Raw genomic sequence first — 15,963 nt, 5'->3', positions numbered from 1 at the left:
ATTTTTTTCTAATTTCAGGATGAATAGAATTTGGTTATTTCTAGAATTTTCAGTGGAACTGATTAGGGAAAATTCCATGTTTTGTTCACCTTTCAAGTCGATTTATTTTTTTTTGTTTTCTGGTCTTTATATAAACAAATAATAAAAAATCCATAGCTATGCTTCCCACCTTTAAAGTTAACTTCTTGTGATTCTAATTTTGAGACAATAATCTTAAGTTGTAAATGTATTACTTATGGATTGCTAAAAATGGGGGATGCCAGTACATGAATACAATGGTGGTGAAATTTGAGTTTGGGTTTGGGTTGGGGGGCATTTATGAATCACTCTGTCTGTCTATAGCTGGGGAAGTTTTGTTTAGTTAAGAACTTTGAGTGCATTGAAAGATATTAATTATACCTACCACCAGAGGGTATGTCCTTAATAAAGTTTGAATGTCTGTTTGGAATATCAAGGTCATAAATATCCAGAGTTGATTGGTGTACTACTTTTGACCACTGTATAATTATGGCTGCCTTGGATGATATTGTGGATATGTGGAATGATTTTTACAAGCAACAAGGGCTATAAGCATGATGATGTAATGAGGCAGGAATGTTTGCAAGGTCAATAACATTATTTCAAATAAACAAATTCCAGTCTGCCTCAGAACTATAAAATACCTTTAAATGATGTTTTGTGTAAGTGTTGCCCACCAATGGATTATATCACAAATAAGGTTGAAATGTCTGGAAGGTCAAGGTCACTAACTTGTCCAAATGTACAAATTTTGACAGCTGTATAATTTGGTTTCCTTGAAGACAATATCTTTCTTTTAATATTTTGTATATTAAGATGAATACAAAGGGATGGGGTTTTATTTTTCTGAGCTTTGCTCTCCCAGTACCTCTTCTGCTTCAACATTGTAAGTGCCCTCATGCCAATGTTTTTTTTTTAACCTCGATGAAATATATGTCAGATTAGTTAACATCAGCAATATCTGAGATAAATTTTTAAATCGGCCAGATCAATTATGTTTTTGGGACTTAATTGCCCCTGGAAGCATAAATAATATGTAAAATCAACTAACACCTACATTCCTCATCAGAGTGAAATATAATAATGTCAAAGATTTACATCAGCAATATCTAGGATGAGTTTGAAAATAAGGGGTGAATGATTATTTCAGGGAGCTGTGGCTACATTCTTATCACCTTCAATCACCAACATAAGTGATTTTTTAACTGAAACACTTTGTATTTGACTATAAAATTACAAAGTAATGAAGGGCCATTTTCTTTCAGCAAACATATTATTTGGTTCAATTTACATGTTGCTTGCTCAAAAATACTAAATGGTTTTCACACTGAACGAATACAGTCATAGAGCCTGTATATTTGCTTTCAAATCTATTAAGGTATATCTCTTAATTTGTAACATAACATACAAATACTCAGCATCAACTATATTCAGCTTGTCTTTGGCATTGTTGTCAGAGTAATGTTTTGTCACAATCAAGGCAAGCAGGACTCTTTTTTAACCGTCTTCATGTACATATTTCTTGAATCACTATATATTTGGATATTGTTATTCTTCAAAGCATTTTTAATGTGTGGAAAACATTGCACACTTATGCCTACCATGTCAGGAACATAGCCAGTAGTTGTCATGTGTCAAATTTTATTGTTTTTCTGTATTTGGAGAATTGAGTTTTAATGGCAGATCTTTGATTTTTCTTTCTGTAAAAACTAATTCACAACTTTTCTAGACTAAGGGACGATTTAGAGCTTGATATATACCAGTTTATTGTTGAAGACTGTGCAGTCTGTAGATGTCTTTTAGTTATATTTGTCATTTGGTTGCTGTTTGAATGAAGTGTATCCCCTTCTTCTGTTATTCATATGCGTTAGAATCAATATACTGTAATTTACAAACTTTTCTTGTAACCAAAATTATTTGTCTATTTTCAGGGTTTTGTAAATTCAGGGTACGGTGTCAATGGCATGGCACACGTAAGTACAATAAATAAGTTTATTATTTCAATTAGTACATTTTTGTTCACTATATGCAGTGTTTTGCTAAACTTGACAGAAACCTGGAATGTTTGATATCTTGGATGGATATACTAAATTAAACAAAAGAAATTTGAAAATAGCAAAGTTAAGTTTATAAGTCAAATTTAAGCTCAATTTTGGCCAATCACACCTCAAACTGAAATATTTCATCAAACCAGAATAACAGTAACTTATCGTGGAACTTGGTCCAAATCTACATGCTTAATTTCTTCTTTTTAAGAGTCATTATGGGTCTTTGAAATACTAGAATTGTGGTTATCACAGTTAGTTTAATTGTCCCATCCTAAGTTTGTGTTGAAAAAAGAGAGACTTGAAATCTGTTGTTCTCAATTCATCACAGTAAAATATAGCTCAAATGTACCAGCATTTTTAAAATGATGTGGACATGTTAAATCATTTTGTCACTTATTTGTGACTAACTTAGGATAGTTTCTTACACTTTATTTGCCAAATCAGAGACAGGTTATTAATTCTGAATATATTTCTTGCACTTGTATTCATTTAATCATTTTCAAATTTTTAAATGTGATGAACCTTAAGGAATAATAATTTAAAAAATTTCTACAGAATATAAGGACAACTAGAAATTTACCTCAATGACCAGTTACAACTGACCAGAAGTAAGACTTAAAAACTAAATACTTAATTTCATAATTGATTTTGCAGTTTCCCCCTAATTTTAAAAGTAATATGGACCATATAGATCATTTAAAATCGTTTAATTATTGGAATTTCTGAATAATTTTCCATGATCCGAGCTGTTTGTCACAGAAGGCTAGATACATGATAAAAATCTTTTAAAGGTAAGGGTCGAACAAGGTGATAAAAAGATTTGCTATGCCATGCTTCACTGGTTAAATGTGACACCATTGTAAAATTCAAATATCTGTTATTTACCGAATATTTACCAATACTACAATGGTATGTAGTAAATAATATTAGTAAACACCAGCCAGGCTAATTGATTTTAATGCTCCAAATTTGGGGATCTTCTCCCTACCCTAGCCTTGGTGTATACATGCATGAATAATAGAATGTTTACAGATTTTCAGCAGGTTGAAGTTGGACTATGAATAGAAACTTTACTCACTTGATAAATCAATAGAATTGAGGAATCCCTGGGGGTTCTAACAGGAATTCTTTGTAATAAAACTTTTGTTTTGTAAAATGAGGAATATAATTGTTAATGCATGTAAGAACTTAAAAAAAGATGATGAAAATGTATTTAAAAATTAAACATGATTAATGCTTCTTGAAAGTAGGCCATTGGAAAGATTTCTATACAATACCTGTGTATAAATTAATGTACAAGAGATATAGGCCACTCCATGCTATTTTTATGAGTTAAAATACAGAACTACTGAACACATGGTTAAGGTTACCTTTGTTTACAATTTTAAAAACATGAAAATACCTTGGTGTGTCCAGTATTTTTTTTTAAAGCTTATAGATTAAACAAACAAACAAAAAATGTTTTTAATTTATCTATTTAATTTTAATTAGGCAGTTTTTAGATAGATTTTAAACCAAAAAAGAATGAAAACTTCCTTTAGTTAGCCTCACTCTGTATACCAGTACATAATGTGTTTAGGGGAGATGTGAAGGGTTTATAAAATTTATCATTCCAAGGATTATTGATTGCATAATTCTTAGGAATTAATTTGCTTTAATTTAAATAAGTGAAAATGGTTTAACTGAGAAAAAAATAAAACAATTGAGATGCTTATGCAAAAGAAATGGAACAAAACTGGACAGTCTAACATCTGAAAGTCAAATAGTGATGATTTTTATTTGTGGCAGATGTAATACTTAACTCCCCAATTGTGTGCCTCAGTTGCATCTATTGATCAGGGATGGTTTTGTAAGAAGAGGAAAGGTTTTCAAATATTGATGTTGAAAATCAGTGATATTTTTTGTCCATTTGACATTTAAAATAACCATATTTACAAGTATTTTGCCTTAATTATATTTACCACCATTTTCTCATTGTAGTAGGACTAGTGGACATTGTTTTGGCATTGGGAGATCTCAAGATCATCAGGGGTGTTTTGGTTTTTATTTTTTCTGTAAGATTCATCACTTGTGTACAGTGCTTTCATTAATTTAAATAAGACTAGACAATACTATGTCCTTGTCAACTTTCAGGAAAACATGGTGATGTCTGTAAATGGGACACCAGTTTCAGAAGTGTGTTTAATGAGGTTCTAACAGGAAGTACTTGCTTACTTTCGAAAGTTTTGACCCTGTCCTGTTTTCAGATCTCAAGTGAAATTTCAGCTAGTAATATATGTCTAAAATATGTTCTGTTTGTTAAACTGTTTGAAAACAATAGTCTTCATTCTGTCAGAGTTGTCCATATCTCAATATTTGTGACAATTGAATATGTAATGTGTTTCAGGTTTCAAAATTTTGATGATCTCACTTCCTGACTTTGGGAGACTATATGTACCTTATAAATACACATTTCTGATTCTCTTATTCAAACATAATTAATTTCACCACAATTCTGTATACGGTTTTGGTACCTCTAAGCATGCATCATTCACCGTTTCCACAATTTGATGCCTTTTATAACCTGGATCAATTGCAAGTGTTTCTGTATGACAGTATGACATCAGGATACTGATAGATACTATTGTTACTCCTTTGATGCATGTGTGTGCGTTAAGTCTCCAGATAGTACAGTAATATATACTTTGACAGTAGCATACTGTGTATCTTTTTTATCTGATTTTTAGCTCACCTGGCCCAAAGGGCCAAGTGAGCTTTTCTCATCACTTGGCGTCCGTTGTCCGTCGTCGTCGGCGTTAACTTTTACAAAAATCTTCTCCTCTGAAACTACTGGGCCAAATTTGACCAAACTTGGCCACAATCATCATTGGGGTATCTAGTTTTAAAAATGTGTCCGGTGACCCGGCCAACCAACCAAGATGGCCGCCATAGCTAAAAAAAGAACATAGGGGTAAAATGTAGATTTTGGCTTATATCTCTGAAACCAAAGCATTTAGAGCAAATCTGACATGGGGTAAAAATGTTTATCAGGTCAAGATCTATCTGGCGTTAAATTTCCGGGTGAATCAGACAACCCGTTGTTGGGTTGCTGCCCCTGAATTGGTAATTTTAAGAAAATTTTGCAGCTTTTGGTTATTATCTTGAATATTATTATAGATAGAGATAAACTGTAAACAGCAATAATGTACAGCAAAGTAAGATCTACAAATAAGTCAACATGACCAAAATTGTCAATTGACCCCTTAAGGAGTTATTGCCCTTTATAGTCAATTTTTTACAATTTTCATAAATTTTGTAAATTTTTGTTAATTTTTACAAAATATTTTCCACTGTAACTACTGGGCCAAGTTCATTATAGATAGAGATAATTGTAAGCAGCAAGAATGTTCAGTAAAGTAAGATCTACAAACACATCGCCATCACCAAAACACAATTTTGTCATGAATCCATCTGTGTCCTTTGTTTAATATGCACATAGACCAAGGTGAGCGACACAGGCTCTTTAGAGCCTCTAGTTTATGCCCCCGTCATAGAGGAGGGGGCATTAAGTTTTACCCTTGTACGTCTGTACGTCTGTCCGTACGTCCCAAAGTTGGTTTCCCTACTCTAACTTTAGTTTGCCTCAACCAAATGTTATGAAACTTATACACAATGCTTATTACCACAAAACACAGATCGAGTTTGAATTTTGATGGCATCACTATAACTGTTCTAGAGTTATGCCCCTTTACAAATAGATAAATTGCTGAATTTTTCGTTTCCGTTTTCTTACTTTAGTTTACCTCAACTAAATGTTATGAAACGTATACACAATGCTTATTACTACATAATACAGATCAAGTTCGAAATTGTGTGACGTCACTTTTACAATTCTTGAGTTATGCCCCTTTATAAACATAAAAACTGCTGAATTTTTCATTTCCGTTCTCTAACTTTAGTTTGCCTCAACCAAATGTTATGAAACTTATACACAATGCTTATTACCACATAAAACACATCAAGTATGAAATTGGGTGGCATCACTTGTACCTTTCTTGAGTTATGCCCCTTTATAAACATAAAAGTTGCTGAATTTTTCATTTCCGTTCTCTAACTTTAGTTTGTCTCAACCAAATGTTATGAAACTTATACACAATGCTTATTACCACAAAATACAGATCAAGTATGAATTTTGGTGGTGTCACTTTTACCATTCTAGAGTTATGCCTGTTTACATTCTGTTCTCTAACTTAAGTTAGCCTCAACCAAATGTTATGAGACTTATACACAATATTTATTACCACAAAACTCAGATCAAGTACAAATTTTGGTAGCGTCTCTTTTACTCTTCTTCAGTTATGTCCCTTTATAACTTTATATGATATGCAAGCGGGGGCATTATCTGTGTCCCATGGACACATTCCCCATTTATTTTTCATACAAAAAAGCTTTAGTGAGAAAGTCAGAATCAAGACAAAATCTAGGACATGGTGACCTACTTTTTCTTCATCTCTAACTGATTTATCAGTACCATGTTTATAGATACTATCTAGTTCTTTATTTGAGCATTAGGATGGAGGATTATCAAAACTTTCATAAGCTGATATCTATTTAAAATGGTTCACTTTGTTCATGTTTTACCTGTTTTTATTTGTATTCTATTTAACTTTGAACATTCAATCGTGTAAAAAGTCTCCTTCTCGTAAATCTCCTAGTTTTCTACAGCTTTAGGTTGGAATATGTTCTGTTGGTATTTCCTATTTTCTTCCTTTATTGACTATACACTAGACAGTTTTTGCTTAGTCTTATCCTTTATATTATGATTCTGATTTTTATGCCCTTTCTATTATAGTAGGGGTGTAGTATTATGTTCATGTCTTCATGTCTGTCCATCTGTTATTCTGTTTGGCTTGATCAAGGTACATTTCAAGGAACTTGAAACTTTATACATATATGTTCATTATGATGTGACCTTTTAAAAAATATGCCAAATTATGATTTGACCCAGATTTCCTGTTTCACTGAACATGGAAATGCGATAGTTGGAGCTATGCATGGTGTCCTAAGGACACATGTTCTTGTTTAACACATTTGAAGCTCTCTTTGTTTTTCTTGAGAATTTTTATGTGATTGTTTTACTTTCATGTTTGCCTCTTTGGGTTTTAGATAATACACCGATTCAGTCATTTCTGGTCTAGTTTTTGCTGCCGTTGTCAATCAGACTTTGTACATGTTAATATCCCACCTACTATAAGCTCATTCTATCTGGACTTTATCCACCCTAAATTTGGCCCTTATCCATCAGACCATGAAACTTCTTGTATTATTTGTACACTGCTTATATTAATGCAATAATCTCCCTTTGTTTTAGTGTCTGAAGATTTGTTTGGCTCTGCATGAATGGTTTCTATTATTTGCAAATTTGTGTCCATATATTGGGTAGGCAAATACCAAGTACAAGGTCACACAAAATAGCACTTAATATTATAGACAGTAGGCAAGATTTTTAGTATATTAAATGTACTAATTAGGTTACTTAATCACTAGCATAAGAAAAGTTTTGGATGTTTTTTAACTGGTACAGCTGCTAATATTTGTGTGTTACTAGGTCATTTCATAACTAATATCTTCACATTACCTTACTTTCTAGCAGTTACATAGAAGATTTTCCTCTCAGAACTTACTGACAGTGATTTTAACATTTGTAAAGTATGTCATCTTCACCGTGTTTATTTACACTGATATGGAATTTGTAAAGTAGGTCAACTGGTTGGTGAAGAGTGCAAGGATGTGCACTAGTTGGTACCTATTTTCTTTGATATTGCAGTTGCAAAAAGAAATAGAATGGAAATACAGTAACTTATTATACATATTGCTTTTGAGAAGTCTTGCAGGATTATTAACTGCATAAGTGTTAAACTTTTAGACTTCAATATTTTGGGGAAATGATTAACAAATTAGACCTTTTAGATAAACCTGGTCCAAAGGACTTAATTAGTGTTCATGATCAATTTGTATCATTCATAGTTGGTGTTTGCATTTTCTTCTCCGATTCCTTCCAAGTTAATTTTGCAGAAGAGTTTATGGGAGATAGTTGTATTTGTAATGATCTAAATATAAGATATTTTGACACTTATAATTCCTGTAAGGAAACTCTTCGGAGATTATTATTTCAAAAGTCAATCCAAGATGGCATTGTGGGAGATAGTTATTAGTCCCCTACCGACGAAGTCGAAGGGGACTTTAGGTTTGCACTCTGTCCGTCTGTCCATCTGTTCGTCTGTCCATCCGTCAGTCTGGCAAATCAGCTTTCCACACTTTTTTTCTTCGATCTTAAAGATATTGATTTGAAATTTGGTATATAGTTTTATCATGACAAGTTATAGATCAAGTTCGAATTTTGTTTCGGTCTGATGATTTAATCCAGAGTTATGGACCATAACTCTGGACCATATCTAATGTTTGAGTACTATGTTAAACCATATTTCTGTACAAAGGGAGATAACTCATTTTTTAAAAGGCATTCTTTGTTAAATTATTTGAAGAATTTTTTGGCAGGTTTGTTTGTTATTTAGTATAAACTAATTTTCTGAATGCTATAGATATAAAAAAAAATTATGATAATAATCTATTTTTATTAATGTATATATTTCAATACATTACATTGTGTAGATAAATGTTGTTGACATTTTATAGATAAGTTACAAATCTATATTAGTTTGTAACAAATGAAAGAAAAAATATTTGGAACTATTAATTATATTTGATTATAATTTGAAAATAGATATACACTGTTTTACATCATATCTAATTTTAGAGAACTATTAATCATATCTAATGTTTTTTTCACTCATATAATCAGTTTTCCACACTGTTTTTAGTCATGCTTGAAGATATTGACATATCATATTTACTTTTTGTTTACGCCATGACAAGTTATAGAACAAGTTAGCATTTTGTTACAGTAAAATGAATTTTTACCCGGTACTAAGGGGACTATGTATTGCCATGCAATACTCTCAGAATGCTTGTTTTTAAAGGACAATCCAAGGAGGCATCATGGTAGATTGTCGTTTCAAAGGACAGTCCAATATGGCATTCTGGGAATTTTTATTGCAATGGACAATCCAAGGTGGCACAAGGAGAACGTTTTGAAAAACGTCATAGATGTTGAATTATTAAGGTGTCTATTATAAACCATAAGTCGATTTGACCCTATGGTACATGTTTCCATAGTACTTCTGAAAAAGACCTGTTAAAACTTAAACCCTCTTTTCTGGAATGTATTTAGATTAATATTCATATTGAAAAGTCATGATCAAATAAAGGTACTAACTAACCCTTCTGGAGCACATGAGATCCTAACCCTTCTGGAGCACATGAGATCCTAACCCTTCTGGAGCACATGAGATCACCTAGGTTTTTAGTAGAGTACCTGTTGGTCAATCTTTGATGTTTTATGTAGTTTTTTGTCTCACCTGCGATGAAAGTCGTGGGAAAGTCACAAAAAGGGAGACATAGGGATTGCTTTTCTGGCGACGCCGTCTAACAATTTTTAAGTTTTCTGCTTAAGTTAGTTTGATAGGAACTACTTGTGATAGATCATTGATATTTAATATAAAGTTGCATTACTATCAGTACATATTAGTTTGACAACTATTTCAAGGCCCTGCCCCCTAGGTCATGGTCCAGCAACTTTGAATTAATTAGCAATTTTCAAGTTAAGTTTTCTGCTGAAGTCAGTTTGATAAGAACTACTTGTGATAGATCAGTGCTATTTTGTATAAAGTTGCATTACTATCAGTACATATCAGTTTGTCAATTATTTCCAGGCCCTGCCTACTAGACAATGGTCCTGGGACTGAAATAACAAATCATGTTGCTGTCCATCAGATTGTCTTCTGAATTTGATGCAGACAGGCGAGACATATCTCTGTGTCAAGAGTTTATTGTATTTTTGTTTTTTGCCATGATTCTGTTTATCTCTCCTTGACTTATGAGTTTTGATTCTCCCTCTTAGTATCTTGTTCCTGTTTTTTTTAATTTTTAATCCAAGCTCTGTTTTTTATACTGATGAGCTGGTGTAAGACAGTATTGAAAACACATACAAATGAATGTCTGCCTTTGCTGCATCCTTAGTTGATTTTTTTTGTGAATAAAGAACCAGTAGTACTTAGGGCTGTGGGTATTCCAACCTTTGATATTTTAATGACATTTATCATATCTATTTATATGAAAGACTCGTTGTTGCTCATTTCATTGTAAAAGAAGTTTTCTGACCCACTTTCTATGCTTGGTTGGATTTTGTCTTGGGGCCCAAAATTTCAATTCTTGACAATTTCTTTTGAAGGCTTATATGTGCTACCACCAATAGGCATTTACTATAGTACATATGGCCAGGTATGCAATAGTTTGCACTAGAAATAATCCATACTTTTTAGTATTTGGCCCCTGTTATTAAGAATATTGATTTATTGAACAAAACAAAGAGTGAACATAAACATGTTTACACAGTTTTGTTTGTCACTTTCACTCATGGGTTGGGTCAACAAAATCAATAGCCAAGATCATTGATGTAAGGATGTAGGGTATTTTATTGGGGCTCTTCATGGGAGGTTTAAGTAATGTACCATCAAATTCATTGTAGTTTTTAGGTGGTTTAAATACATGCGGAAACCTGTTGTATTGGAAATGACCTCAGGATTACTGGATATTTAATGAGGTCAACATAGGTTATTTCACTGAGAATTATTATTTAAATTCAAAAAGTAAAAAATTGAAGATGTTTGTTTTTTTAAAGAATGTTTTGTTAAGGAGGGGTGAAGATGCTGATATCAATTGTTTTTAAATCATTTGTTGTAAAAGGGGAAGTAATCTAAATAAAATATCTATGAAATTTAAAAAAAATAATTTTTTTTTTTGTTATTTTATGAAAGCTCTGTTACGAATCCTGGTATATCAGACAGGATCTAAAGGCATGGAAGATTTGTCAAATTACATTAATTTGATAAAAAACTTGATCATAATTTATTGTATGAAATACAGAAATGGTTCATTACTAGTTGGATAGTCAAGTTTTTATGGTTATACAAAAAATAATGTAACACAAAACAAACCTGTATCTATTTAGTTATTGAGATATTTTATGGATCAGAATTTTTTTTATATAACAGCTGGTGAAAGTTTTATTTTCCACATTTTTTTCTGAAAAACTTAGAACCATATTATCTTTATATAATTAGTAAGCAAAGCAAAACTTTTATGGATTTTAAAATGTAGCATTTAGCCAGAGTTGGCTTTCTGTTATTTTGAGATATAAGGTGTTTTAATGTAGCTATTCATAGTAACAATTTGATAATTGCTCTCAACTCTATCAAAACCTAACTTTTTCCTATAAATTGGAAGGTAATTGGCTGCTTTCATGGTGTTGAAATACATGTACTGTTATTTTTTACCTGTATCAATTTCAAATGCACAAAATTTGGCACAACTTATAAGTGACCGTAATATTAAGGAAATACACAAGTATATCAATGGGATGGCCTGATCATAGCTATAGTAAAAAGGAAGTTGATAACTTTATATTCTGTTAAGTAACAAAGTGATACATTTCAATATAGATGTTTAAAAAGTCTTTCTGCAAGCAGTCTCTACTGTTTGTTTTATTGATTGCATAATTATCGCTGTTTGCCAAGAACTCCAACAATCATCTGTTGTCAGAATAGAATTCTCCCTTTGTGAGCCTCCCAAGTATTTGATTTTATTTGTAGGTATAGTACAACCTGCATTATCAGTAGCTGGTATTGTGTGTATGTGTTTAAATGTCAAAGCTTCAAAATTTAAATCTATATAGTGGTGTAATTCTTATAAACAAAAATACTGATCTTGGAGATCAATGTTTACATATCATCAACAGGAATAACCTAGTTAGTTGAAAATGGTTTCACTGTAGGATGAATTATCTGAAATCACATGACTGTATATGAATTATAACAAAGGGAATGGTTAAGAATTCCAAGGTATATTTAGATCATGAAAATAATTTATGCCATAACATTTATGTTACAAAAAATAAAATTGTTGTCAGGTTGTATTTTCCATCATTATAATTCCTTTGAACTGGTTGTACTGTAAGAACTGATATAGTTTGTGTCACTGCAAAAAAAAATCATGTCCTGTTTTGTCTTATACTTTTATATTTTGATTGTCGAGGGATATTAAGATAAACAAAAGACTTCAACATTTTTATTTTGGACAAAGATATGAGCAAAAAAATGTGCTTCTTAAGTGTACACTCCATATGTTTTGACCCATGTCCATCATTCTGTCCTTAAATGACATAACTCAAGTTATATAAAGTTTGCAGATATAGAGGTGAATTTTGATCTATTCTTATACAAAATTCATTGCACACTCTATATACTTTTATGAGTAAATAATGGTGCTTTTACTTTGAAAATTCATGAAAGTTATATATGTCAGGACTTGCTGGATTTTTTGTTTGTGCCTGCAGATATTTAGGCTACATTTTGATATGTACATGTAGTTAAATAGTATTTATTGTAAACATCAAGTTTACATTTTTGCATAAACTAATATGATTTTGACAGAAATATGACCCATATAATTTCATGAAATTTTCAAATGTTTACATATTTTTTTTAAAATCTTGTTTTTTTTAAATTTGGGGTAGTACAGCAGCCAGGCAGGTCAATCTGTTTCCATGCAGTAAGTTGTAACTTGAGAACATAAGAGGTCAAGTTTGATGAATACAATTTTCACACTTTTTGTTTAGGAGTTATGGTTCTTGATTGATTTGAAAATGGGACTTTATGTCAATTATGTGTGATTACTTCAGAACACTGAATCAAATTCTTTTTCACTTGTCATATGTTGTTTCTAATGAGAAAATGGTGGTCAAGATTAGTTTTTGATAATTTTGACTTTTGCCACTCATGAGTTATGGCTCTTGATTGCTTTAAGAATGTCCCTTATAAATGTAAGAAAACCCCAGTTTGCTGTAGTTTTGGCATTCATTTGGTTCGTACACATTTAGTTTCTTTGTACTGCTTATTGAACAAATGAGGAATACACAGCTACAAGTTTTGTGCAATTAAGTGTGTAATACTATGGATTCATTTATTTTCATTGGTACCAATTTTCTTGGCCGAAGGAAAAATTTCTATTTACATTTTGGCTCATCATGTCTCTTCACTTTTCATTCCTTCCTCATATATTTTTGTCTGGTCCTGGTAACAGTGTATGTGAAATGTATCGGTACTACATTTCCAATTTTAGTATACAGTCAGAACTTGACATATTAGTGTTTCATTAGAGGTCAAGGGAAACTTTTTTCTATACATTTATATCTTCTTTGTTAACCAGGTTTTCTGACAGCATTTGTTGTTTAGTAGGTCGGTGGACAGATAGACAGCTCCAGTTGTTTCCATGCAATATCTTGTGAACGGTTCAACCAATGCTTTTTAAATTTTATTATGTTGAGGTAAAGTTTGATATGGATGTTTTTCTCTTTTGCCATTTAGGAGTTGTGGTCCTTGATTGATTGGAAAAGGGCATTGTATATAAAAATAAGGAGATTTGGTATGATTGCCAATCAGACAACCATCCACCAGAACTCAAACGAAACTGACTTAAGCAACCATAGGCAACCACATGGTTGTTGTGTCTGTTCAATAAGTTGAGAAAATGGTTCAACCAATGATTTTCAAAGTTTAATGTTTAGTTACTGATGACAATATCAAGGTGAAGTAATATAATGAGGATTTTTACTTTTGCACTTCATTGCATTAACAAAGACACTTATAAATGTAATAAAAACCTGGTTTTCTGTCATATTGACAGCCTCTTGAATTTTTTGTTTACAGTTATGTTTTTCTGTTTGCCTTGTGTTGTAGTGGAAATAAAGTTTCATCATTTTTTCTGTGGGCTGAATCTTTTGATCCAGACATATTTTCATTCAACTCTTTGTCATGACTATGTTTTTTCAGTAGACAGTATGAAGATAGAAGACGGTAGTTTGTCAGGACTTTTTTTTTTTTATGAAACTTGGTTTATTATTATCATTAATACACTTATGCAGACAGTTGAGGATGTCAGACACATGTATAGTGTGGAATAACATTGATCGTGTATTCGACAGCTGTTACATTGTTAAGAACAATTTATTCTCGATTTGTATTGTCCTCTGTCATGAAAATTTCACAAATCATATACTTTGTCTTTAAAAGAAATAAATGCCATAAGGTGTAAAAAGTGGCCCATTTTTAGTCCTGTTGAAGTTTTAACTGTTTATAATTACTGTAAAGGCTATTGACATTGAAAAAGGAATATCGGTGTTACTTTTATGAATTGTAGCGTAAAACTTGTAGATGATAGCCAGTGCATTTGTACTGTAAAAAACTGTTCAATTGACTTGAGCTATTCATTAAAACTTCAGAGTTTGAAATTAAAACCAGGCCCATAGCCAGGGGGTTCGAGGGGTTCAGACAAACCCACCTTTGAAAACAAATAAGCACTATTAAAGTGGACATTCTGTTTGAACTGTGACTATTAAAGATGAGATTTTGTTTGTTGCAAGTTGATATAGTTAAGTAAAGTTTTTGCATGAAAAAGGCTCAAAAGTGAGCTTCTATGACTTGATGCACTGTAAGTACATTTATTCCTAATGTTTTTTGGTAAATCATGTCATCTTAAATATGTAGGTACACATGTAGAAATAGAATTCTGAAATTAAAAGTATAAAGTTTAGTGAAAAATTAGGCCAATTAACACCCTTATCACAATTTATACTTAAGATGAATCTGACAATTTAAAAATAAAACCTTGTAAGGGTAAGGCATTGATCTTCTTAAGACAAATGATGTTACTGTAAATTCAGAAATTATTGTGATGTTTTTATTATTGCGAAAAATGCGACTTGGTTATAATCGCAATAATTTGAACTTGCATTTTGAAATTTTTTATATGAATTAAACAGGATTTTTCTCAATATCGCAAAAATTGAAATCGCATTTTAGTCTAAAATGACAAAATCGCAATTATAAATGCACGCAATAATTTCTAAATTTACAGTACTTACATATGCAACTATGAATAGCAAAAACTTGAAGTTAAAACATCAGGTCAAAATGATGGTCAATGATCATGATATAAAGTTCCTGGTTTTATAACAAGTGCATATTGTTATTTAATCTTTAGTTGATTTACTCCATGTATCGGTCTTTCTCAGATATGGACTGTTTTTAGTAACATGTAGAGTAAGATGGAATTTTGTTTCTGGTACTACATTCATCCATTTCTAGAATATTCTGAGACATGATAACTGCTAGACATGATACAGAGGTTTAACCAAATGTAGCATTTTCAGCAATACTTGTGTTATATTTGAAAAATGTTTATAGATGTAAAAACCAAGAAAAATAATCAAGGAAAGGGTCAAAAAGTTTAATTACAATAGTTTTAAAGAAAATGAAAAAATGGGAAAAAAAAACCAACTTCTAGATCAGTCAGCAATTGATCAAAGGGGAATAACTTTAATTTTAAACAAGGGAAACAACTATTAAGTTTCTCAGTATGAATTAAAAAAGCATGAAATTTTCATTCTTAATTTACGTAAGAAATTTCATTCTAAATTTCAAACTCTGAAATTTTTTATAGCTCAAGTCAAATGTACTGGTTATAATCTACAAGGTTTAGTGTTTATGCATGTACAATGCATACAATTCTTGAAAATAAGACACATATATTTCTTTTTAATAAAAGAAGTATTGCATATTTAAGTGCAGTTTGAGCATATTAAAGCAAACAGTGGTGGTGTGTAGCTTTTATTTTATTTTTTTCAAATTTTTGTCATATTTTTTAAAGAGAAAACTAAAAGCAAAGTACAGATATGAAATGA

At 31.5% G+C, this 15,963-nt stretch overlaps 1 protein-coding gene across 11 annotated transcripts in view; it reads left to right on the top strand.

The window, feature by feature from the left end:
• LOC127708467 (single-stranded DNA-binding protein 3-like) overlaps window positions 1–15,963 on the top strand; it is an 83,027-nt gene that overhangs the window by 15,833 nt on the left and 51,231 nt on the right. For all 11 annotated transcript variants that reach the window (XM_052213409.1, XM_052213418.1, XM_052213400.1 and 8 more), the window contains exon 6: window positions 1,950–1,991. In XM_052213409.1, the coding sequence (XP_052069369.1) occupies window positions 1,950–1,991 (42 nt within the window). The remainder of the gene's footprint in view (window positions 1–1,949; window positions 1,992–15,963) is intronic.

Source organism: Mytilus californianus, unplaced genomic scaffold, assembly GCF_021869535.1.
Source record: "Mytilus californianus isolate M0D057914Y unplaced genomic scaffold, xbMytCali1.0.p SCAF_1, whole genome shotgun sequence".
In the NCBI taxonomy this organism is placed as follows: Eukaryota; Metazoa; Mollusca; class Bivalvia; order Mytilida; family Mytilidae; genus Mytilus; species Mytilus californianus.
Note: the sequence above shows the minus strand (reverse complement) of the source record. Positions and strands in the feature narration are given on the sequence as shown.